This window comes from Danio rerio, chromosome 7 (assembly GCF_052040795.2).
Source record: "Danio rerio strain M-AB ecotype USA chromosome 7, GRCz13ab, whole genome shotgun sequence".
Lineage (NCBI taxonomy): Eukaryota > Metazoa > Chordata > Actinopteri > Cypriniformes > Danionidae > Danio > Danio rerio.
Genome location: NC_141027.1, coordinates 50,052,001 through 50,079,276, shown reverse-complemented (window position 1 = coordinate 50,079,276; position 27,276 = coordinate 50,052,001). Strand labels below are relative to the sequence as shown.

Below are 27,276 nucleotides of genomic sequence, written 5' to 3'. Positions count from 1 at the left end.
CTCCCATTTGTTAAGGGTCCAAAAGTAATTGAACAATTAGTGTCTAAGTTGTTCCATGGCCAGGTGTGTATTAGGATACCCTCACTATCCCAATTACAATGAGCAGATAAAAGGTTAATTTCAAGTGTGCTGTTTGCATGTGAAATCTGTTGCTGTCAACTCTCAAGATGAGATACAAAGAGCTTTCGCTATCAGTCAAGAAAGCCATCATTAGGCTGAGAAAAAAAACATAGCCATCAACAGTGGCGTAGCGTACGGGCCCGCAGGGCACACACCGCGGGGGGGCCCCACGTGATTAGGGGGCCCCACGTTGTCGCGATTTTCAATAATTGAAAATCCAGCAACCGCAATAATCAAACTCTTGGGAACAACTGGTCGGAACCAAAGTTCACAGGTCTGTGTTCTCTGAACTCTGAACAAGCGGTGGATTACTTCATTCTGATTGCTTGCCGCCGAACTGCGTCATAGCTCATACCATAAAGTTGACTTGATTTCAACTCTCCTCGACGCCCACACAGGAGAAGACGCGCCACTGTTTCTCGCCGCCGGTTCTCGTTACAAATGAATGACTTCTGGCTACTTTGACGCTCTCGCCGCTTTCGGTTTGTGATCACTCCTCAGTTTGTGAAGGATTCCCTGCGTTGTCGCTCCACCCCGCCCCCTTTCCCGCTCCTCAGTTTGTGATCACTCCTTAGTTTGTGAAGGCTTCCCCGCGTTGTTGCTCCACCCCGCCTCCTTTCCCTGCTCCTCAATTTGTGATCGCTTCCCTGCGTTGCAGATTAGAGTTCTAAAAAAGCCTTTACAGTCCTGGAACAACATTCTATGTACAGATGAGATCAAGATCAATTTGTACCTGAGTGATGGGAAGAGAAGGTATAGAGAAGGAAAGGAACTGGTGTGAACATGCATGGCTGTCAGTGGAACTGGTTTTCTTGTAGTTATTGATGATGTGATTGCTGACAAAAGCAGCAGGAAGAATTATGTGTTTTAGGCAATGTTTTCTGCTCATATTCAGCCAGATGCTTCAAATCTCATTGGATTGTGCTTCACAGTGCAGATGGTAAACCCAAAGCATACTGCAAAAGCAACCAAAGTGTTTTTAAAGGGAAAGAATTGGAATGTTATGCAATGGCCAGATTAATCACCTGACCTGAATACAATTAAGCATGTATTTCACTTGCAGAGGACAAAACTGAAGGGAAAATGCCCCAAGAACAAGCAGGAACTGAAGACACTTGCAGTAGGGGCCTGGCAGAGCATCACCAGGGATGAAACTCAGCGTCTGGTGATGTCTATGCATTCCAGACTCCAGGCTGTAATTGGCTGTAAAGGATTTGCAACTAAGTATTAAAAAATGGAAGTTTGTTTTATGATTATTATTCTGTCCAATTACTTTTGGCCCCTTAACAAGTAAGAGGCACATATGCTAACTGTTGTAACTCCTACACCGTTCACCTGATTTAGATGTAAATTAAAGCTGACAGTCTGCAGTTAAAGCACATCTTGTTTGTTTCATTTCAAGTCCATTGCGTTGGTTTATTGAGCCAAAAAGGTTAGAATTGTGTCGATGTGCAAATTTTTAAGGACCTAACTATATATCAATATTTTTATTTTAGAATAAATACGGTGGTAAATACTAGAGTATGATAATTTCACTGTACCAAACAATTCATTTCTAAAAAACATTGAAAAAATTAACACAGCTAAAATTAAGATGATCCTTATAGACAATGGGATCTTTAAATTGTAAATACGCTAAAGTAAATGTTCTAGCATTTGAGTAATACATGTCCTTTAACAAATTTAGTGAACTGAAACTGCTTTTAACATTCGCTTGCACACTAGTGACAGATACTTCTTGAATGTCAGGAGAGGTTGACCTCCGCTGGCCCTGCAGAACTGACATATTCCCATAAATGTCAGATGCAATATCTGTGACTCCTGGAGTTACTTTGCCCTTTCATTTCTTCAGCTGTGGAGGGCAATCTAGATATACTCTATTCTGGTATGAACATGATACATGGAAAGACTACATACAGTATGTCCAATACTACACATATAAATTAAAACTATATTGTGAACAGTTTTTTGGTGCATGGTATATTTTTGGCAATAGAAAGAAAAACATTAGTGCACGCTTATCTAGGAAAATCTTAAAGACAGGTGCTCGAGAAAGCCAAACACATTACAAAAAGTCTAAAAAAAATTGGCACTCAGCCACTTTAGCTCTCAAAAGAGAAATTGAATTGGAGAACATTTACAAGGTCTTCTTCTTCAGGTCACACAGAAAACATAAGAGAATTCAAGATACAGTTGAAGTCAGAATTATTAGCCCCCCTGTTTATTTTTTTTTCTTCAATTTCTAATTAACGGAGAGAAGTTTTTTCAACACATTTCTAAACATAATAGTTTTAATAACTCATTTCTAATTTGACTCATTTAATAACTCATTTCTAATAACTCTATTTTTAAAAGAATAATTTCTAACCACACTGTTCCAGTTACTATGACCATTTATGTGAAGCTGCTTTGACACAATCTACATTGTAAAAGCGTTATACAAATAAAGCTGAATTGAATAATAACTGATTTATTTTATATTTGCCATGATGACAGTACATAATATTTTACTAGATATTTTTCAAGACACTTCTATACAGCTTAAAGCGACTTTTAAAGGCTTAAGGTTAAATAATATAAATGACCAAGGACATTTTTCTTTTGAGGGTGAGGGCCTGAGGATTAACTATCCCTTTAAATACACAATGGCTGTCTTCTTTCATATGATGGTGTTTGTCATAATGACAACTTTATTTCCAGGTGGATTGTCAAATGCAAAATACACATGTCCCAGAAATCCTGTCAAGTTTAAGGAATGACGACATTAATCAAATGACGACTTTGAAGCTCCTGAAGTGTTTACAAGTTTGCATGCTTTGTGCATCAGACATTCCGCCAGTGTTCTGTGGGTGTGACATCTGAAGCTAAGATTAATGTGCTGCTAGCTCGATACTTTCAGAAGTTCTGGATATCTATGAGTCTCAACAAACTCCAGCAATGCAGTGAAACTACTGACGCTGAACGCTTGACATTTCCACATCATCTCTCCATCTGACATTTCCACCCATTTGCTATTCCTACTGCATGTAGCGTGCTTTGTAAAGAACATCTTCCTCGCTTCTGTCATCCACGACTGACAGGCATGTCTCGCCTCCTGATTGCGCCGTAAACATTTCACCGTAGTTCATTAGTGCCTTATTTTGCCCAGCAACTATGGGAATTCCTGTCAGACGTCTGCCCCGTTTGTGCTTTAAAATCCGGCCTATTAGTCTATATGACGCAACGACCTTCTCTGCTTTATGTCACCAAGTTAACAAGCTCCAATCGAAGGGCAAAATGAAACCGAACCGAGAGCTGAGGTAGGTAGACAGAAAGTCGTCTAACTCGAGTTGAAAAGAAGTCAAAAAAAAGTTTACACCCTGACATCCTCAACTAGAAAAGCAAAGGATATCAAAGACAGTCTTGTGGCAGTTTGAACCGTTGCCAGGCCATTGTCAAAGCTCAGTGAAAAGAGGAGGCATTTCCCTCTGGAGTGCCAATAAGCGCGCTCATTTTTATTGGCACTAAAATATTCAGGAACATGTTCGCGCTCACTTTTAGACTGACACAGCTGATGAATTATTCAACGGCACACACCGCTCACACTCAAGCTCCACTACTGCACCAATCAGCAGTGGCTGGAGAAGACCGACAAGGGCGATTAAAATGGACGACATGACACTTCACTCCCACAAACCACTATTTAATGTGTCCCTTGTGATTCACAATCACACTGTCTCTGCAGACACCTATCGGGCAGCGCGCTTGTTACAGTAACTGCCTTGGACGTCTGTTCATTTAACAGTGAAGCTGAGCGTGTGCTGTGTTTGCTGTTCAACAAAAACTTTTACATTGATTATAGGTGTAAAATAAGTGGTTTAAATTGTCTGATTCAATAAATAGTTAATGGATGGATGACTAAACCTTTAATGCTGTCACTCTTTCAAAATATATGGTGGTATGGGTGTTTTCGGGAAAAATAAACAAATCAAAATTGGGATGCTCCCAAAATGAAAGTGTCTTTGACAACTGTACTTGTGTACTAATAAAGAAATGCATTGATTCAGTGCACTTGTTAACTCAGTGTCATATGTCAACCCAGGCTCATTTTGAAAACATACTGCTATATACATTTTTGGAGAGCGCCAAATACATCCCAGGAGTTTTTTTCATGAATCCACCAGAAGCCGCTGTGTAAGCTTTTTGAGATCTGAAATTTCTCTCGTTAGTGACATTCGCACACGCTGTTCTCGCGTAAATCAACCAGAGGGTACTGTCAACTGACTGACTGACTGACCAATCAATTGACCTGCCCACCTCCTTCCCTAAACCCAGCCGACAGTTTTCAAAAGTAATCCAGAAAAAGAAAAGCCCTCGTGTGATTTTGACCATGTTTTCAGATTTAGCCTCATTCTCACCCTGTTATTTACTTGTCAATTTTAAATTTTTGCTTCTATTTTTGTCTTACCTTCTTTTTTTTAGATTAGATTAGATTCAACTTTATTGTCATTACACATGTACAAGTACAATGCAACGAAATGCAGTTTAGGTCTAACCAGCAGTGCAATAGCAGCAAATGCAGGATACAGGAATAAGTTATAAAGTGCAGTTATAGAAAACTATGGTGATATTTACAGATTGATGTACTATGAACATTATATACAGGTTGGATAAGCTAAGAGCAGATTTACAATATATGAATATATGTGCAGGTTGCTATTAATAATCAGTAGTGTGCAGATAGATAAACATGATTACAAGTGTATATGTTACAATATATGAATATATGTACAGGTTGCTATTAATAGTCAGTAGTATGCACATAAATAAGCATGATTACAAGTGTATATGTATAGTGGGTGTGTACATAATTACAAATGCCCATATGCAGTGGGTATGTACAGTTCAATAAGTAAACAGTTCAATGTGGTGCAGTGAATGTGCAAATTTTAAACGTGCAAATGTTAAACAGTGCAGTTATTGCGAGGAGTTTAAGTTAGAGGAGAGTGGGGGGTGTATTGGGGGGGCAAAAGAGTCAGTGTGGGGCAGAGTTCAGGAGACAGCTCTGGGGAAAAAGCTGTTCCTCAGTCTGCTGGTTTTTGTCCGGGGGAGCCTGAAGCGCCTGCCGGAGGGCAGGAGAGAAAACTGTCTGTGAGCGGGGTGAAAGGTGTCCTTCAGAATACTGTGTGCTCGGCGCAAACAGTGTTTCTTCTGGATGTCCTCTATGGCTGGCAGTGTGGTCCCTGTGATGCGTTGGGCAGTTTTTACCGTCCGCTGCAGTGCCTTACGCTCAGCAACAGAGCAGATTCCATACCAGACTGTGACACAGTTTGTCAGAATTCTCTCTATTGTGCAGCGGTAGAAGTTCACCAGGACGGCTGATGAAAGCTGGTTCTTCTTCAGTTGCCTTAAGACGAATAGGCGCTGGTGAGCCTTCTTGATCAGGCTGGAGGTGTTGGTGGACCAGGAAAGGTCCTTTGAGATGTGGGTCCCCAGGAACTTAAAGGATGAGACAGGCTCAACGGCCATCCCATTGATGTGGGATGACCCTCGTTGGGTCTTAAGTCCGCCGTTGTACATGGTGAGCTAACTGGACAATGTTGTCCATATGGAGGTCAGCGGTAAGCTGCTAGTGCAAAAAGGAACGGCATCACACTGCCCAGAAGCGTTTGTTTTAAAGACGAAATGCAGCCATACATACTTCTGGCTACATAATTCACAATCTCCAAAAATGTACAGTCTATAGGCCTACGTTTTCAGAATGAGCCTATGTTGGCATATGTTTATAACTACACCTCTAAATTCTCAAACTACTAAACTTGATCCTATGATGTTAAAAGGGGTTTAACCCTTTACTCCAAACTGGTATAATGCACAAAAAAGCAAAACTATCTCACACCAAACTCCCAACTTTTTGATTAAGCGGTGTCACGTCTTCATTTAAAATCATACAAAATTTCCATATGAATGTACTTGTATGAATTAGTAAGAATTGGCCACTGAGAAAATGTAAAATAGTTACATTTCCTTGTAAGATCAGCAATGGATGCCCTTCCAGCTGCAACCCATCACTGGGAAACACCCATACACTTTTATCCACACATACACACTATGGCCAATTTAGCCTACCCAATTCACCTACAGCACATGACCTTGGACAGTGGGGAAATCGGAGCACCCAGAGAAACACACACACTAACACGGGGAGAGCATGCAAACTCCACACAGAAATGCCAACTGACTCAGCCGAGGCTTGAACCAGGGCCTTCTTGCTGTGAGTTGACAGTGCTGCCCATAACATGAACATAACAATTATTATTTTTAACACACTGTAAGTAGTAGTTTAAATGGTATGAGAACCAAATAAATGTGTGACGAGATTGCATGGCAAAAATAGTTATACGACTGTATGATCCACAAATTAATCAAGAAGACAGCAGAACATTTACAGTATAGTTCTGTGTATTCTGTATAGCTAGACAAAAGTGTGCTTTCAAGTACCAAACGTTGCAGAAAAACTCATATTCCCCTAATAATCATTTAGATATGAAGGTAAATCCTGGAAACACATGCTGTATGCCACTCACCGCACAGGTTTGGAGGTCTGGGATCTGAACTTGCTGAACTCTCCTGGAGCTGTCCACTCTGAGCCGTGCTGCAAGACAACAGACAGCACACACTATAACGTACATCGAGCACACACAGTAGCAGAGGTTGAACTGTTCAGAATTGAGCTGAGAATGCGTTTTAAATTGTATTTAGATTCCTGAATTTAAACTCTGCTACTAAACAGTAAGAAGAAATTCACCTAAATATTAATATATATATATTAGGAAAGACTAAATGTGAACTACCATTAAATAATCATATGAGCATATTTTAGTGTTGCTTTAACAATTTTTAAAGTAGGTAAACAGACATATATAGAAAATAAAAAGAGACACAGACAGAAAGACAGGCATGAAGAAGAAAAACAGACCAATTTAGGGACAAAATTGAACAGACAGAAATATTAAACAAATAAAATGTCATACAGATTAAACAGAGACAGAAAACACAGAAAAACAAACTACCAAAACAGATTGGTCACACTATATTTTAATGCACAATGCTTACTATTGATAAACCATAACTTAGACTTTTAGCTCAATAAACTACGAATTAGCTGCTAGTTAGTAAGGAAGTATTTGGTTTAGGTATAGGGCAGAGTTAAGGATATAAAAAAGTATCTTCATTTATAAGTACTAACTGTTATCTTAATAATAGGCAAGTAATAAGCCAGTAGTAAATAGTGTGAATTGTTACGTAATCTAAAGTGTTTTCAACAGATTATAGACAGATGCATGTGAACCTGATTTCAATGTATACAATACATGTAAACAGACTGCGATCAGATTCAACTCACTGAGATTGACAAAAATTGGTCAAACCTGTTTTTACACATTTTGTCCCAAATCACAGTCCTGTAACTTAATAGCCAAAATGCAGAAAGTCTTTTGACGTAAACATCCGGTAAAAGTCTATAGAAGAGCACAAGACTGGGAACATGACTGACAAACATACTGACAGATAGCTCTAGGAAAGTCTCAGAAGTGCGGTCAGGTTTATTGAAGGGTCATGCATTAAAGAACGCACCTGTCCCACGTACACCAGGAGCCGGGCATTGAGCGGACTCTCGTCTGAGCTGAGCCACAGTTCAGAGTTATCATCTGACGCTATGGCGAACTGGAAATCCCCTGAAATAAATAATTTATCACATTCACAGAGATGTACTGCATCACCTTTTGACCTGACCTGCAGGTTCTCACTTGCAAGTTTGCTTTGATAAAATGTTGATTTATCTCAGCCTTAAACGCATTTTTTGGCGTGTTTAAAGGATGTCTAATAGACATCGGGGATGCCACAATACTCAATATAACACATTGGACCAAATTTGGTGCAACCTCCATGATTTAACATGCACATGTAAATTGTGTTTTGTTTTGATTTTTTTTTTTGCCTATTTCTTTCGTTATTCTCTAAACTGGCTCTGTGCATGTTTGAATGAGATTGTTGACTCTACTCAAACAAAGAGAGTAAACTCATTCCCTTATAATTGTCAATGTAAACAATGTGCATAATTATACAACTTAAATCAATGGGTTTACTGTCTTTTAAAAAAAAAAATTACTTGTTTCTTTTAAGGCAATGGGTTTACTTACTTTTTAAAGGTAAAGCAATTAATCACTTTTTACAGTGTATGCCCATGCACTGAGATCCCAGTAAGTAAATATCCAATCAGTGAGTCCTTGATGCATTCACAAGAAAGTAAAGTTGATGTAACCAAGTGAAATCTGTTCCAAAGTCTGTATCAAAATTAATTTAAGCTTTTGTTTTTTAATCAGTGAACCTTAAGGTGCAATTTTTGAAAAGCAGGCTCATCTGAACTTGTAAACATAGTTACGATAGCCAAATTATAAAGTCTTGCTTCTGAATGGACAAACTCCATTCTTTCCAATTATTAAGTTTATGTAACCACCTTGATTTAAGTGAGTATTCAATTAGTCATACCTTAGAATGTGAATATTCAAGAAATTTTGGTGTCTCTAACATTCACTCTCAGTGCTGCACCTGTCTGCAATTGAAAACATCTTATTCCTGCTGTCAGTGTTTTAATGTTAATCAAACACTCAAATCACTGACTGCTCTTGACTGAATAGCTATATAGCTCAACAAGCTTTATCCTTTTATTTCATTTATACAGTGAAGTATATATACAGCATGCAGTGTTATATTTGATTATATGATTCAGTTTCTGTACCTAAAACTATTAGATACTCAAAAAGATATTTGGGTGTTTATTTTATTTGGTAGTATTTTAGTAATTTATTTGTGCTCTTGCTTGTAGATTGATTTTGTTTCTGTAATTTTATTTGAGTGTCCTGTTTTTTTACTGAACATATCATATACTACACTAAAAACCTTGATTTGAACCAAACCATGAGCAATCTGTTGCACCCCTAACAGACATCCAAACATAGTAGACATCTTGTCTAGAAAAGCCAAATCTGAAAAAATATGTAAAAATCAAATTCCTAAATGTAATGAACAGAGAATTCATTAAATATATGAAATGAATGAATAAACATGTTGTCACATTAGAATTAAAATCTGACAATTATGTCAACATTTATTGACATTTCCTTATGAATTGATAACATATGTACATGATGTGATGTGTTTTTATCATTTGTTTTACATTTTAAGTTTTTTGTTAAAAAAACGGAAAATTTTTTTTCTAAAAAGTCGAACTAGCTTGGCTCTATAAGGTTCTTTCTGTGAGCCATTCAGCATTTCAAATGCACGCACGAGGACCAATTAAGATCAGCTTTGTCATACCCCTGGACTGCTTCATTGACAGCGGGAAAAGACCAAAATGAAACACAAAACCAAGTCAACTAGATAATGCCGCAACACACAAAATGAGTAGAAACCCGAAACTGTGTAAATGTGATGATTTAGAAGCGTTTAGAAGCATCTCGACACGGAGATGAAATGTTGAAAAAGAAATAGAAGTACATTTTAAAAATGTTATATATTAGGTAAGACATATATTTTTATTTGTATGTATATATAGTCAGTGAAACATTTTTCAGTGTTTATCAAACAACTCATTTGCTCATTGTCTGTTTTCTTTTCAAGTCTTTAAATTTGATATTAAGCCATAAAGGGCAAATATTTCATTTAAATTTATGGAACATATAATTCAATATATAGTATATAATTACATAAAAATTATATATATAATTAATTAAATATAATTAAATAAATAAAACTTAATAATTACATAAAATTAAAATCTGCACTGGTTAAGATATTTCGCCAGCTTAATTTGAACAAGAAAAAAAAAAAAAAAGTTATCCTAATATTTTAATTAATTGTTATAGAAAGCAAAAAAAATTACTCTTACGCATCAACATATTGTTACAAAACCTATTTTTATTTTCAAATTAAATTAATAAGCAGACTGATTGGATTTCTTGAAAAGTAATGCTTCAACTAATAATTTGCCAGATAGAACCTTAAACATTAAATGACTTTTTAAAATAAGAAGGTTCTGTCTGCATTAGCCCTGTTTTTCACCCCCTCTTGCAAATTTAAAGTGAATTTTATTAATTTAACATTTAGAGTAGGTTTAGGGTCTCTGTCATGTTAATGTATAAAACAGATATGTTACACACATATCGTTTGCTATATAAAATGCCAAAACTTTGAAGATCAAACTTAAAATCATTCAGAACGCAGATAGAATCTTATAATTCCAAGGCGACGATGTGAAGTCTGACTAATCTATTTGATGACCAGTCTACTGTTGTACGGGCTCTCCCAGAAAGTCAAAGGATCGCAGGAGTTATCAAACACATAGAATTATTTACACACACTCACTTGGAAGACCTAGGAAGCACAGGAGACTCAGGAACGCCATGGGATGTGGACAGAACATAACCAAGAAAACCGGATGAAGGACTAAACAACACACAGGACTATAAATATACAGGACATGATGACTTTAATCACACACTGGGGATGAACACAGGTGAAACTCATGAGACTGACTGGTGGTAGGAAAACAGAACAAAGGAGCACATGGGGAAGGTCACATGACGTAAACTCAGGGGCCTGACAGTTGGACTATTGCTAGATGTTTATTACATTTTAGATTAGCCCAAATTTCTTTTTTAAAACTCTTTTAATTGCTTGACGGGAGGTCTCTAGAAGCTATTTACTAACCAGTAAGCCTGTATGGCCTGATCTCACAAGGAAACGTAACTATTATACATTTTGTCAGTTTAGTGGCTAATTCGTTCAAATAAACCCAACTGTGATAGGTGAAGGAGCAACTCGAATTAAGTTCAAGTTCAATTTATTTATATAAAAATAAATTTCTAAACAGCCACAAAGGCTGCACAAAGTGCTCTACAGAGAAGATACAACCAAAAATATAAACTAGTTAGCTGGCAGCTAGCTCTCGGCAGCTCTCACATGGTCGCCCACTGAAGCTAAGCAGGGCTGCCCCTGGTCAGTACCTGGATGTGAGACCACATGGGAAAGCTGGGTTGCTGCCGGAAGTGGTGTTAGTGAGGCCAGCAGGGGAGCCCAACCTGCAGTCTGTATGGGTCCTAATGCCCCAGTATAGTGACGGGGACATTATACTGCTCAGTGAGCTTTCGGGTGAGACGTTAAACCGACGTCCTGACACTCTGTGGTCATTAAAAATGCCAGGATGTCCTTCGAAAAAAAGTAGGGGTTTCACCCCAGCATCCTGGCCAAATCTGCCCATTGACCTCAGTCCATCATGGCCTCCTAACCCTCCCCATATAATAATTACACTCATCACTCTGTCTCCTCTCTACCAATCAGCTGGTGTGTGGTGTGCGGTCTGGCGCAAAATGGCTGCCATCTCGTGATCTAGGTGGATGCTGCACACTGGTGGTGGATGAGGAGATTACCCCAATGTGGTAAGCGCTTTGCCCAGAAAAGCGCTATATAAATGTAAGGATTATTATTATTATTATTATTATTATTATTAATGTAAAAGAGAGCATAAAAAATGTAAAATAGATTTTACAAAAACAGTTTGGTTTCAATGCCCAAAACAAGAAAGTAAATGACGCTTTAGATAATTCTGCCGAGTTAAAAGATGCTACCACAGTTGACCGCAGTAAACAGGATTAAAAATGAGACCGCTGCCCCCCTGAGGAAGGGACTAATGCTTTAAACAACCTGGAAAATAATTAAGTCTTTAATTTAGACTTGAAAATTTTCAGTGACGAAACCATTTTTAATTCTACGCATTCCACAGGTGAGAACCGGCTATAGCAAATGCAAACTAAATTGTACGAATGAGATCATATGAATCATATGAATAAGCCACTGACTCAAAAAGATATGAACTGCTATGAGATCGTGTTGGGCTGTATAGTTTTTTGGTATATCCTCAAATAAACACTTGTTCTTCCTTCACTTATTAATGTATGATGAGGTTACAGTATGTGCCACAGTCAAAAGCCTGACTCAGCGACACTTGTAATTTGCTAATGAAAACAATCTCATAACTTTTTCCCTCACAAACACAAGTATGTCTGCAAGCTTCAAGGCTCATATAGTAGTCCTCGCAGCAGCTTTTTCTTATCAGGTCAGGCAGAGTGTGCGGAATGTGCTGACTGAAGGGGATCTATAGAAATAAAGCTTTCTGTGTGCCTTCAGACATCCTGTCAGCCTCGCCAATGTTCAGCTCTCTTAAACCTCACTCAAACTCGCTTTCAGGAACACTTTGAACACAAAGCAACCCTTTAATGTAATGTACTGCAAGGAGCGTGACCGCACTGCACAAAAGTCTGCAAAACTGTTTGGAATTGTGCATGAATCACTTCTAAAATGGGATTCTAGTCATATGCTTTACATTTTATTACATGAAAGGGGCAGGTATTGATGGGAGAGTGTCACTAGTATTCAATAATGCATGCGGTCATGACTGAAACATGAAGCAAAATGGTTTTGATAGTAGATTCCGAAAGAAAACGATGGTGTAAAATAATGCTGCCAGAAGTTACTCTTTTATGAACAGACGACAAAACCCTTTCTATAAACGTACACAGTATATTTGGAGAACATAAAACGCTGCAGTCCAATACAAGAAAACAATCAGCTGTGAAACAGGCTTGAGGCAATATAATGATCTCAATCTGCCATGCTGTCTAAAGATCTGAACGGCTTCAGATCCCCGAGGGACAAATGCAGTCCAAACTGTATCATAAAATGCTACAGCTGAATATGAAGCCATCTGTTTGTGAACCTAAACTTGAAACAAGCTGAATCACGTATATCACGGTGGTAAGGAAAAGAAAATGAAATAAAACAAGGAAATTAACCATATGGTGCTTTGACAAAAAAAGCATTTTAGAATGACACATTCAATCCATCTATATGCTTACAGATATTTACCGGCATCTATTGTTTCATAAAAATACCTTTATCCATGGAAAGTACAATAATTATTTATATAATTCTGTACTTTAGTAATATGTTCTTACCATTTAGAAGTAAATATTTCTTTTAGAGGGCTCAAGACATGAATTGTTATTGATAATTTGACATCTTTTTTGTCTCTTGCTCATCCAAAACACCAGCAGAAAGCCTTGCTTGTTTTGCTTGTGTACTGTCTAATCTCTGTGACAACTGCTGTGTTGTGTTGCAAATTCATTTCTTCAGAAGTAGCACAAATGCTTTGACTACGTCAGAATGGAGCTTCAGTTAGCTTCAGGGAATGTATTGTGTCGTGCTGTGCTGCATCCAGTGTAGACAGAATAACTGATTATAACTGGTTCTGCTGTCTTAACTTGCATCAAGCTGAGCCATTCGTATCCAGTGTAGACATGGAGTAGCATTAGGAAAGAGTGTTCCTTATACAATCAATAAGAATTGGGTTGGTGGGCGATGGGAGATTGCTTATGTAAGTGAAGAGCGGGGGGTGGTACATCGCGGATGAAAGTGAAAATCGGCGGGTGGGGCAGGCCCTTGATAATAGCCCCTTTCACACAGTGATACCGGTAAATATCTGGAAAATTTCCAGAACAACTTTACCGGTATTTTCAAAAAAGCGCTGTTCACACAGGCGAGGACGTTACGGAATTTTTCCAGAAAAGACCGTTCACACATCCATTACAAAATACCGGTAAATTCTGACATCATTCACCACAAATGAGCTTTAAACGGCTGCGTTTGTATTTTAAAACATTTGACTACATTACAAACTCTGTGGATGATCAGTATTGTGAACAACTTTGATGAAAACATATGGAGGATCACTTTCGCATGTCGAGATGTTCATAATATGTGCGTGAGCTGCCGCTCACAGGCTGTTTTACAGGCCCACACAAAGCTTAAAGGTAAACAAACAGCGGCTTATCATAAGCATCTTATCGATGATTATTTACACGCTTGGCATTAGGAAGAACACATAAACGTTATCTGACTAACTTCTAGCAGCTAAACGCGTCTGGGAAAATATTTGAAGGCTTTTAATTTCACAAACCGCACGGACATGAATGCGTCTGACTGTTCTGATTGGCTAAAGAAGACGCACGCGCTCTTTCCAACAATCTTCCTTCTGCATTCACACAGCGCAGCATTCGGGCAAATTACCGGTAATGTTATAACTGCTCTTTCCGGAAAATAGCCAGAAAAAATGTACCGGTATTTTCAAAAAGGACTTGTTCACACATACAACCTTTCTGGAAAATTGCCGGTAATTTTCCGGAAAGGTCTGTATGTGTGAAAGGGGCTAATGTCTCTGCCTAACATTGTCTTAGTTTAGTTGGAACCAATTCTTCTAGAGTTTGAATGAACTAAATGATGACATACAGCAGCATCTTTCTTTCAGCATTTTTGAGAAATGAGCTTTTCAGATACTGGCATGAGAATGACATTCATCCTGTATTTTCAATGCTACCTAAAAGACTTCTGTTGGGTTGAGTTCTGGGTACATGCTTATATGAAAGTGTTGAGATGGGGAGTGCCCTGTGGCTGAGGGCATGAAGTAATGCTTGCATCTTCCTGTTCAGTATTTCACAGTACATCTGTGAAGTCATGATATGAAATACAGCTCCCCGACACCTGTAGAACCCATGCAACCCCACACAAGAGCACTGGAACCATCATGCTTTACTGTTGCTATCATGCATTTTTCATCATTTTCCTCACCCTCGGGACACCACGCAGTTTGGAACCCATCAGAGCCAAAAATATTAATCTCTTTTATATCCTTTCAAAATCTCAGTACAGTCCCAGTGGTCTTTGCCTTTGTTAACGTGAGCCCTATAGATAAGCTTTTTTCGAATTCTAGATGGGCTTTTTTGAGCATGGGCTTCAGCAGTGGGAACCTTTGTACATGACATGCAGCCTGTGAACACTACGCTGTCAAAGAAAACCAGTTTTGCGACAGTATGCAAACTTACTAGAGATGCTTTGCATATTTTCTTATAACTTTGACCTTATCGGGCATAGTGATGCAAAAGTTAACCGGTTTCACTATTAACCGCGCTTTAATTTGTCACAGTTAATTAACTGTAAAGGCTTCTCAACACCTCGTTTCTGCACAGAACAAAACTGCTGCAACTAAACAGTTACACCAACTGTGCGCCAGTTTAAAATTTCGAGTTTGTAAATCAAGGCTAATACCCACACCCACTGGATTAAATATGGCTGAGGATATTAGGCTATTAGGTCTTTTGCACAATCAAGTTCATTATTTTCAATGGGAGCGTGCTGCTTGGCGTGTGTGTTAGGATCGACGCACCCGCTCACGCTTTCCAGGCGAACCTAGTTGAAAGTATGGTGAATGAACTGATCAGCTTCATACTTTGTAAGAAATATACCAACACAGGTTCATTCTGAAAACGTAGTCCCTGTGGACGTTTCTGGAGACCGCGAAATACGTCCTGGGAGGTACGTATTTTTGCAGTTTTTGTTTTGGCAAATCCGCGAGAGGCCGCTGTGTGCGCTTTTTCGCATCTCAAAATGCCATTCGCGCCCACGATGTTCTTGGGTGAACCCACCAGAGGCTGCTGTCGACTAACTGAATGATTGAAACATAATTCACAGTATTTGGACCACGTCAGACATATAAAACAAGTACTTATGCACATCACCTCAAAAAACAGAGGAGAAATGGCTCTGAAGCGCACAGTATAAGGTAAAAGACGACAGCTGTCTATGCTATATGGGGCTGCTTATTGATCATAAATGTTTTGTTTTTACTTCTGCGCCATGGAAACACAGCGATTCATTTGGCAACTGTTTGATATGTGAATATAATTCAGTAAAAAGAATGCTAGAACCGTATGTGCACCGGCAAAAGCTTTCATTTGAGCTATAACTTGTACATGTGTCAAATAAAAAATATGAAAATGAACCAATGTAAAATACCCAGCTCGGGTATCCAAAATACTGTGTATTTAAGTGTAAATAACTTTTGAACAGTAGAATAATAGTGATGCATATGTGATTCTACACTTTCAAACAAAACCACTTAAAGGCGTCTGGTTCAACGCTAGACCTGTAAATCTTAAAGCGAAAGTCGATGACGTCACCAGGTCTGCAGAGTTTAACTGTTAAAGCACTATTGGTTATGTTTAGAAAAGGGGAAAGGTGGGGTATCTGTCAGTTGGTCAGTCAGTAAATCAGTCAGTAGACAGCGGCCTTTGTTGGATTTATGCAGAAACAGCAGGCCCGAATTGCACTCGTGAAAGAAATTTGAGATCTGAAAACGCGTACAAAGTGACCTCTGGTGGACTCACAAAAACAAAAACTTCAAAAAACTTGTGCTGTATTGTTGTTTTATTGTATAATTATTAAAATTGTATTACTAAGCCGCAGTAAATAACACTTTAAAATGTAAAGAGTTTTCATGTGATTTTTTAAACTAGTAGTGTTTTGAAACTAATTAATGCATAATAATTGTGATAACTGTGGTTAATCCTCAGACTATAATTGTACAACCAAAATCTATAATCATTGAATTCCTGTTTGGGCAAATAAAATATTATTATTATTTTATATATTTTTTTTTAATTATGTGACATTTATTTTCCATACAAAGCTATTTTGTCAGATTTTCCTCATGATTACCACTTTATTTTATTTTTTTTATGTTTCTTTATGTTTTCTTATGTTGGGGTGTACTCATTTTCACACAATGATCTTAGATGAATTTTTCATAATAGTAACAAAAGAAAAAACAGCAACTAATAAAATTTAAAATCAATGAACCAGATCTGAACAAACAACTCATTGAGGAAGAATGATGATTTTATGTCAAATCTTTCAGCATGCACTCTTTAATGTTAGGCACTCTACTGTATACAGTAAGTAAATTAGCTTTTAAGCCATGATAACCACTTATTAAATTCTTTTGATAAAATACTTGATGAAATCTTGTAAAAAAATATAAACTTGACGAAATACACTGACCATCTTTGTAAGGATGAATGAATCCAAATACTCTAAGGCCATAATTCTTCCACTTTGGTGCCACTGCAATTTTCTTCACTGTGGTTCTGGTCTGTGGGGAAGAATTAAATATAAAAGCATCTGCAGGTCTATTCACTCTAAAACCCAAGGCACTAACAGCAATTCACAGAATCACACCTCAAAATGACTTCTAAGACGAATAAAAAGACAGCTCTAGTTTCAAAACATTGCTTTAGCAATAATGCAGAGGTTATAAAAAAACAGATGTTAATCTCTGTCTGCAGAACATCCTGTCTGGAGCAAATATACGGACAACATTAGGGCTTTGTTAATGAAAATACTGCAAATGACATACTGACTTCATTTGCCAGACTACATTTCACAAGTCACACAATCAAGTTCATCTTAATTGTCTGTTCTTTTATTGTCTGACACATTTATTGTGCTCTTACATGTGGGTAGAGAGGGAAATGAAGATTCTTCCTGAGCTGGGAGACGGATGAGCCACACCAGTCTTCAAACACATGCAGATTGGCCTGACCTTTATACTGACAGAGAACAAAAAGAGAGAAAAAGAGCCGTTGCTTCATGTATAACCAGCATTCACAAGGAAAAGCAATTATGCAGTAATGCAAAATGAAGATAAAATAAAATGTAAAAAAAAAAAAATAATAATAATATATATATATATATATATATATATATATATATATATATATATATATATATATATATATATATATATTATGTAACCTTCTATACATTACAAAGCATGCATCCATTAAGATTCACTTATGACGAGTTCAGACTGCACGATTTTCAAAGTAATGGCGTTACTGATGTTTTCACACTGCATGACTCTCTGGGGAAGCATTCTGTCATTGCTGTGTATACATTGCAAGATGGATTGGCGACAGGAGGTTTCACACTGCATGGCTTTAAAATTGCCAATAGTTTGCCAAATTTACAATAGTTTTTCCTCCATTTCTTTGGTCCAAATAGGCAGAAAAGAAACCCTTTTAACTTCTCCCCAACCTCCCGCTGGCCTGCAGATACCCATACTTATAGACGCTGCTCTCTGATTGGCTGTAGATGATTGGCAATGTTACTTTCAATGAGATCACATTCACATGGCATGATTTGAATTGCTGGTGTTTAACATGCCGAATATCTCACGGCTGCCGGCAACTCATCTGTGATTCTTAAAGATCACATCCTTGATAGTCAACAATCTGTGTGGTAATCACACTGTGTGATTGTTACTTGCGTACACAAGCACCGATTTGCCTGTGATTTCAGGCAGTTGTCTGCGATTTCTCAAAACCTGGCGGCAAGTCAAAATCGGGGCTAAAATCATGCAGTCTGAACTCGGCATTACACACACAGAAACAAAAGTATTTCATTTTCTTCGACATAGTTCCATGCTACTCTGGCTCATTTAAAAAAACAAAAAAAAAACTATGTTATATTATTTGTTTTATTATTTGAATATTGTTTTCTCTGAGAAAAATTCCTTATGCTTCTCTTACACTGTAAAAAATGCTGAGTTCCATACAAACGATTTGAGTTCGGGGAAAAAAGGATATTGACCTTACTCTTCAATGTGAAAGTGAGCTTGTTTTTGCGATTGTTTTAGAACTTTAGATTCAGCCATCTATGGAAGAAATGACTAGAAATAATAAACTGCTGTAAACGGTCAAACTACTTACTCTCCAAGCAAGTGTGTTTATGACTATACATAAAAACAAGCATAATGTAATAATAAAATATCAGTTTGCAACATCAAGCAGCAGAACAAGCTGTTTTTAACATCTAAAAATCAATGAAAGTGAATGAGACCAAAGTCTCAAGCCAAAAAGATTCCAATGGCTGCATCCACTCTTACATGAAGAATAAGGTCAATGCTGTAAATTAACTCATTAATTTTTCCAAATTTAAGTGGATTAAGCATAAAACAAGTATGTTTGTTGGAAAAAAAATCCTCAAGAATTGTGTTGTTTCAGCTCAATTTAAATTAGCAGTTGGAAAAACGTCACTTTTTGAGTGTATGCTAACCTCAAATTCAAAATATACAGTGAGAGCAGTGTGAACTGTAACATTAAATCGAAATGTTTTGCCTTTGTTGTTTTACTATCACTTCATGATATCTACTTTTTTCAGTTTTTTTTTTTTTTTTTTAAGTGACATACTTGATTTGGTGGAGGGTTTATCTCCATGTTAAATAAAATTTCTACAGATATAGAACAATACAGAATTAATGAGCTGTTAATACCTTGTTTTGTTCTACTCCTTTGATCAAATCTTATCTCAATAAGGGTAGTGCACATTTACTGAAAATACATACTACTTGTCCAACATGGACAACACAATGTTTAGAAACACATCGTCAGTTTTGATGCAATATTAATAAGTGCCTGTTGTTCAAGATGATGGTGTTTTTTAGCTTAAAATTCTCTATTACTATGGCACAGGTGGCTGAATTAACACTTGATTCTGGGGTGGGAAGATGGCTTTAGGCCTTCACAGACCTTGGTTATGCACAGGATAATGTGACAAAAAGCATCTGAAATTGGATCTGTGAAAATGCTTCTACCCCAAAGGCAAGAAAGTGATGAGCAAGGTTATAGCAAAGTGTAAATTATATTTACACTGCAATGGAGAATTGGTACAGAGTTTGACCAAAGGTCAAGATTTAGTTGGTTATAGCCCAGTAAGTAACCTACTGGTCGCACCAAGAATGATAACTACCAGGATAATAACGATATTTAATAACTACATTCACCCCAGGGTACAATAACATTCAATTTATTTTAAACACACAGCTCAAGTATGTTGAATGCCACTTTAAAGGGCATCTACAATGCAAAAAACAACTTTTGGAAGTTGAACTGTGTAGGTATAGTGTGTCCCCTGTCATATTGGAGTGATTTAAACACAAGTAGCCTCTTTTTAAAATTTCCTGACAATAAAATATGATCCAAATCCCAGTGATTTTGAGGCCCACCGCTACATGATGTAGGAGTGTATCTCCACATGTCTCCACATATGTCCACAAAACGGGATTTGCAAAGAAACTGAAATTAAAAGATCTGTTCCAACTCTCTGCGATCAGCCGCATCTCAAGAATGAGTTTTTCAGATTTAAAATGTTTATAAAACAGTGAATGTTTGTAATAAAGAAAAGACAGTAAGATTACTGTGTAATTCATGCTCGCTGGAATTACCATTAGCATGGCGATTCATCATCATTAGCAGCAAGTAGACGTGCAAACAAAAATAGTGCAAAGTTTAATATATGTGTGTGTGTTTGTGTGTGTACTGCAAACTTATTAATGCCATGTGACTCACATTGAAGAAATGCACAAATGCATCCAATCACCTTACTTGTTATATTTGACTCATAAACCAGATCTCTGTTTCATCAGTGTCTGTCACTGACTGCTGTTTATCTGATGTGACCCAGGAAAAGCAGACAAGCATTTCGGAATGGCGGGTAAGGGAGAAGCAGCTTATTTGCATTTAAAGGCACAGGGTACAATAACAGCTAAAATTTCCTCTAAAATTTGCTAAAATTTTTAGCATTGTATAATACAGAATCTGATATGTGTTTCAAATTGAAACTTTACAGACACATTCTAGAGACACCAAAGACTTATCTTACATTTTGTAAAAAAAAAAAAAGTAAAATAGGAGCCCTTTAATTAATAAAGCTTTTTAATGTTGGGTGGATTATGATTTTCTATTTAAAATGCATAATATTATTAAATAACACAAGCAACACAAATGTACAGTTAATAAAAATGAAAGTTAATTGTGAGTCAGATGATGGTAAAATAACAGATTAGACAATTACCTAAATTAGCTCTGACAAAGAAAACTGACAACATCAATTAATAAACAAGACACACTGTGAATTGGTTAGTTTAGGGTGGCGTGGAGGTTTTGGGACACTGGAGTTAAATTTCAGAATGCCCTTTCACAAACAGTACACAACATGGGTGAAATAAGAAAATTCTCAGAATTCAATCCAAAAATACTGGCAGGAACATTAGGGTGTATTCAATTTGTATGCCACAAAGGTGCTAATCCAGGTGAGGCAATAAAAACTAGGACTATTATTACCTTTATTGATGCAGTTGGATGGACTAAAATGTGCTGATTTTTTTCGCTAAATGTTAGAACACAAATTAGTTCAAGGCAATGGAAGGAATAGTTCACACCAAAAAATGAAAATAGACTCATTATTTACTGACCCTAAAGTGGTTTCATAACTTTGAGTTTCTTTTTACTGTTGAACACAAAAAAAAAGATATTTAAGAAACTCAAAAAGGTAAGAGGTGAGTAAAGGATAACAATTTTCAGTTTTGGGTGAATTATCCTTTTAAGGCCGTAGTTGGTAGGCATTATTAATACAGACTGCCAAAACATACTGATATTGGCAATTATTTCATCATTCTATATTAAAATATTTTGCTGTTCATTTTAAATGACATCTGTTTGGTGGCTTGGGTAGAATATTCTTAACAATTCACCTCTAAACCTCCCCTCAAAATTCACTGTGAGCAAGAAATGCAGAGGAGCAGGACTAAAATAAATCTTCTCTATTCAATATTCCATTTCAGCTGGAAATACATCAACATTCTGAAAGAACATTGGTAGGAACTTAAAGTCTGTTCACACAGACTTTAAAGCCATAGCCGAGCAGATGGCAGCAGAGCATCTTTCTCCCACAAAACACAGTGAATAAGAATCTTAACAGATCCTAATTATTGGAGACCTCTTTGATTTTGGATTGTACTGTAAACTACTTAGAAGTAATAATACATTTTTCTCAGAAGAAGGAGGGAATGCGTAATTATCATGTTTTGGCCCGATAAGCTAGAAACAACACGGCGCTCACAGAGTTCGCAGGGTGATTCATCGTCTGTTGGATGCGCAGCAACGCTTTCAGAAAACAAACTTTCATAAACAGGGAAATTGGGCAACGCATTTCACACTCAAGGTTTAATGAAGAATTTATGAGTTGGTACAGCAGTGCCAGGATTGCGTGTGTGCTTGTGTAAAATCTTCATGTCCCGAATCTTCCATCACCCTTTATCTTCCTGTAATGCTCCCGGTGGCGGTGGTGACAGAGAGCGGCATTACTCATCATCAGGTGAGCTCACATTAGATTGCTCTCACCCCTTCTTCAGGGGTTTAGGTTTCTCTCCTCACAGCCTCGTTTAAATTTAGCCTCTATAATTGCAGCTGGTGTGGACGGTGGGATTGGCATCCCACCCACTCACAGTGGGCGGACAGAAAAGCTGAGACATCTTGGGGATGGTTACAACTGTCACGGGCACACTGGACCTTGCCACTCTATCGCCACACTACACTCGCTCAATGTAGTCACAGGTGGTTAGGTGGATTCAGCTGTGGGCATTATTAAGTGTATACTATTTAAATGCTCACATTCTCAGAATAGATGAATAACTGTCACGCTGCTTTGTTTTGCGCAAGGGAAAACAAGGAGACTATGACAGCAGCATCTATATAAAAATATGCAGTCTAATACAAATGCACCATAAATCATGAAAAATGGGATTTGCCACTGCAAACCTCTAGTGACTGGATACAATTTTTTGAACTGCTCTTATTATGTGTTAGTAATAGACTTGTCCATGCTTGTTAGAATAACGTGATATAAATACCGGTGAACCTTGTGTTATCGCACAAAATTAATAACATTAATCTTCCCTTTATCTCTGCATTATAAGTAGCTCTGCAATACATTCTGGGCTACATGATAAGAGCATCTTCTGCTGCAGCATATGGAGTGTGAATGAACGGCCTTAGATCTTTTGTCAGAGTCATCTCGCATCTCGCTGTGCTTCCAGCCAAAGCCCTGATGATATATATCCCAGCCTGGTTATTCCTACTGGCCACATAATGACATTTAATAACACAGAGAGGAAAGCACATAAATCAATGGATAAAAAACAGAGGTTATCTCTGCATTGGGAGATGTTTTTTTTCTTTTCTTTTGCGCTGTACCATCCTGAATAAATATCTGGCCAACATTTCCAATGAGGCAGACGGCTGGAGAATAAGACGTCCGTGCTGTTTGCTATTTCTGGCATCCGGTGCTTCCTAAATCACATGCCTAGTAGGAGCCTTTATGCTCTTGTAGCTTCCTGGAGGCTTCGGCCGGACCTGACACTTCAGTGAGGAGTGAGGAGCTCATCTGTCACAGGCCCCGAGGAAGGGGGCCTCGGGGCCAGCACGCGGTCAGGAACCCTCTTTGATCATTGTCTCTTCATTATCACACTGTGTCGTGTCTCCTAGCTCCGCTCCAGCGATGAGGTGAGGAGGAGATAAGGACTGTTGGCTTATCGATTGACAGAACTACAGCAGAGTCAGGTTTAGTGTTCAGAAAAAAGCTACACAACATCTGTTGGCTACAAGATGGAAGATCCTTTAAGTATTGTTTCTAAAAATGTTGCTAATAGGTGAAAACATATATATATATATATATATATATATATATATATATATATATATATATATATATATATATATATATATATATATATATATATATATAATTTTTAAATGTTTACAAAAGGGGCAATTGAAAAATATTAAATAATAGAAAGTTAAGTTCAAAATAATTTTATAAACGAGAACAATAAAATAGCATTTAACAACATTTTAAATGTCCTAACTGACCTTTTTATTATTAATTTAATGTGCTAGCATTAATAATAATACTTTTTGTACCTTTTAAAATGGATTGCAGTGAACTATATAAATATTTTTATAAAAATCAAACAAACTAATAATTAATATTAACCCTTATGTACTGTTGGGGATGTTTTCATCCACTTTGGCTTGATTTTGTGTCTTAATGTGACCATAGCTTTTTCTGTGTTTCAGCTTGCAGAATGATTTTTGAAAACAAATCTTATTTTGACACAAATTTTGAGAGAATGCTTTAAGATTAAAAAATAAATAAATAAAACTCAGCAATACACTCTGGGTACATTTACTACCCTTTTGTTATTTTTGGGATGAAAACATGCACTAAATTAAACTGCTGTTTAAATGCATCAGATAAATGTTTTTCAAATTCTTTTGCATACATCTTTTAATCAACCTTAGTCCTAATCAAAACTACTAAACTGCTTAAAAATGTACAGGATTTTAACTCTTTAACTGCCAAATTCATAAGTGATGTCACTGATTTGGTTAAAAAACAAATTTTCAATTTAAAAAGTAATAGGGACTGGATATTTTTAACCTTTTATCAAAGTCTTGGACATGTGAAACATCATTGCCTTTGGTGCATTGTTTTTGATTTATTTTCATTTTTTCTCCCTAATTTAACTGTTGGTGGCTGTTTTTACTTAAAATATTAAAATATGGGTCTCAGCTCTCAGAACTACATGGAGTAAATAAAAACAAAGACTCTGTATTTATGTCCAATCAAATGTGGTTATAATGGAAGTCAATGAGGCAAAAAAAGCCACCAACAGTGAATAAGGAAGAAAAATGACAATCTAATAATGTGTCAAAGCCAATGTAGTTGTTAATCGCTCACATGTCCAAGACTGTGATAAAAAGTTAATAGATCCAGTCCACAATTGCTTTTTATGTTGAAAATACAAAATTTTGTGTGTGTGTGTGTGTTTTTTTTCACCAAATCAGTGGCATCATTTAAGAATTTGAAAATTAAATAGTTAAAATCCTGTACATTTTCTAAGCAATTTGGTAGTTTTGATCAGGACTAAGGTTGATTAACAGATTTATGCAAAAAAATGTGAAAAAATTATATGATTTTTTAAATGCATTTTTACAGCAGTTTATTTCAGTGGACCGTTTCATCCCCAACATAACAAAAGTATAGTAAATTTGAACAGTGCACAAGGGTTAATCATCAAATGGTTTTATCAGTAATTATTTTGTGACTTTAGCTCAAATTCACAATCTTAACCAAATTCTTAAAACTGTCATTTTTAACCTCTAAAAACATTTAGAAACTTAATCAACTGACCCACCATCAAGTTAGAGTGACATTTAGACTTGTTTACACACAATGATTTATTGACAGTAAAGGCTTTTATGATATTTTAAGTTTTGCTGATGATAACTTTTTATTTAGATCTTATGTAATTATAATTGTCATATCATCATTGTGTATCAGACTCATAATGATGATCATAATAATCATGAGGAATACATTTAAAAAAATATATTGTTTTTACTTGTTCAAACTACTTAATTAAAATGAGCTGAAACAACAATTCTTGAGATTTCATTAGGACAACTAAAAGTTTTTTTATGTTCAATCCATATAAATTTGTTAAAAGTGTTAGGTTACCTTAATTGATTTGTGTTGGGACAACGTAAATGAATTATGTGGAACCCTGCATTTTTTACAGTGTACATGTGAACTGCACATTCTTAGTCATCAGATACTGAATTATTGTGCAGTAAATATATATTTACACCACTACATACTTTCAATCACAAATGACACTATGTGCTTCTTTCAAAAAAAAAAGATAAAAAAAACAACATTCTTTAACAACTGTATTATTTTTTTTCTTGTTTATAATTTATAGTTAAATTTTTATTAAAATAAGATCTGAAGTACTCAAGGGTTAATTACATTATATAAAAAAACAACACAAATGATAAATCCCCTTAAATGTTAATAACTTCTTCTGGCATCTGCTTTAAAAGTTTCTTGTGGTAGTTCTGGCTCACTTAAAAACATTTTAAAAATCATTTCTTAGTAAAAAGTGCAAAAAACAGAATGTGAAAGGGGCTTTTAAGTTAATATGTCAACTTAACAGATTCGTAACAATATTAACAAGCATAATTAATCAGTGAATTAATCAGTTTTTACAAGGAATTATAGAGTAAAAAACCTTTGACTGTTTATAAAAGAAAAAAAAATAGTGACATTAAAGTAACATGAGGGTTAGCAAATCATGGCAAATCTTTTAGTTTAAGGAACATGCATCTAGGGTGTCATGGTGGCGCAGTGGGTAGCACAATTGTCTCACAACAAGAAGGTCGCTGGTTTGAGCCTCGGCTGGGTCAGTTGGCATTTCTAAGTGGAGTTTGCATGTTCTTCCCGTGTTGGCGTGGGTTTGCTCCGGTTTCCTCCACCAGTCCAAAGACATGTACTATAGGTGAATCGGGTAAGCTAAAATGTCCATAGTGTACAGTATGTGTATGAATGAGTGTGTATGGATGTTTCCCAGTGATTGGTTGCAGTTGGAATGGCGTAAAATGGTGGATAGGTTGGCTGTTCGCTCTGTTGTAGTGACCCCAGATTAAAAAAGGGACTAAGCCGAATAGAAACTGAATGAATGATGAATGAGGCTTCCAGTAAGTTCTACTTGAGCTTTTGTCTCAGAGAAAGAAGCTGCTGAACTTCACTGACAGATCCGTTGACAAATGAAGTTAAATTACGAAAGTCACCTCCAATTCTCAGAGGAGTCAAACACAAAAATAGTACCTTCATGGTGTGAAAACTCTCAGCATCTTAGTAGGATCAGTTCCTACAACGGTCCTCACAGAGAGAAGTTGTAATGCTACTAATAGTCGGCTGTTAGTACTAATGCCAGAGTGCTAATGCCTAATATTCAGGTATTTGTGGGTGTCTAGTTCATTTATATCTAGAACAAGATAGCGAGGCTTAGCAGAACTGGCTGGTTCATCATTAGTACAGCGCCTGTTGTTTTCCCGTCTTTTCGGCCACCTGTTCATGTAATTTTAGCACAACTCCTGGAGGGATGCAGAGCTATGGGAGGATGTGCCTCCCTAAGGAAATCTCACACAATGAGGGAGAGAGTGCGAGAGATCCACGACTAAATTGCACACTGCCAGTGTGGGTTAGATAAAAGCAGTTATAATAACGCACATTATCCTACACATTTCTTCTGTGTAGGAAACTGAAATGTATATTTCCAACACTTGAAAAGCATGCTTTACCTCTGGTTTCCATGGCAACCCGAGGAACTTCTGGGCAAGGAGTGTGTGCATCTCAGCGTTGGCACGACTCTCCTGAGCAGATTCATTGAGCTCTTCTCCCTGAAACAGCAGGAACAAGGAGTGCTCAGTGACCCCGCATAAAGAGACACCTTCATGCAACACTCAATCAAAAAAATGCTGATTT

At 36.9% G+C, this 27,276-nt stretch overlaps 1 protein-coding gene across 6 annotated transcripts in view; it reads right to left on the bottom strand.

The window, feature by feature from the left end:
* The window catches only part of b4galnt4b (beta-1,4-N-acetyl-galactosaminyltransferase 4b), a 205,774-nt gene that overhangs the window by 74,557 nt on the left and 103,941 nt on the right, over positions 1-27,276 (bottom strand). For 4 of the 6 annotated variants that reach the window (XM_087261772.1, XM_087261775.1, XM_087261773.1 and 1 more), the window contains 5 exons: positions 27,093-27,191; positions 17,562-17,657; positions 17,110-17,200; positions 7,735-7,835; positions 6,687-6,754 (listed from right to left, as the gene is read on the bottom strand). In XM_087261772.1, coding sequence (XP_087117898.1) covers positions 6,687-6,754; positions 7,735-7,835; positions 17,110-17,200; positions 17,562-17,657; positions 27,093-27,191 — 455 coding nt within the window. Of the gene's footprint in view, positions 1-6,686; positions 6,755-7,734; positions 7,836-10,524; positions 11,483-17,109; positions 17,201-17,561; positions 17,658-27,092; positions 27,192-27,276 lie in introns of those variants that run through there. The other 2 variants (XM_087261774.1, XM_087261777.1) reach the window with 2 other exon arrangements.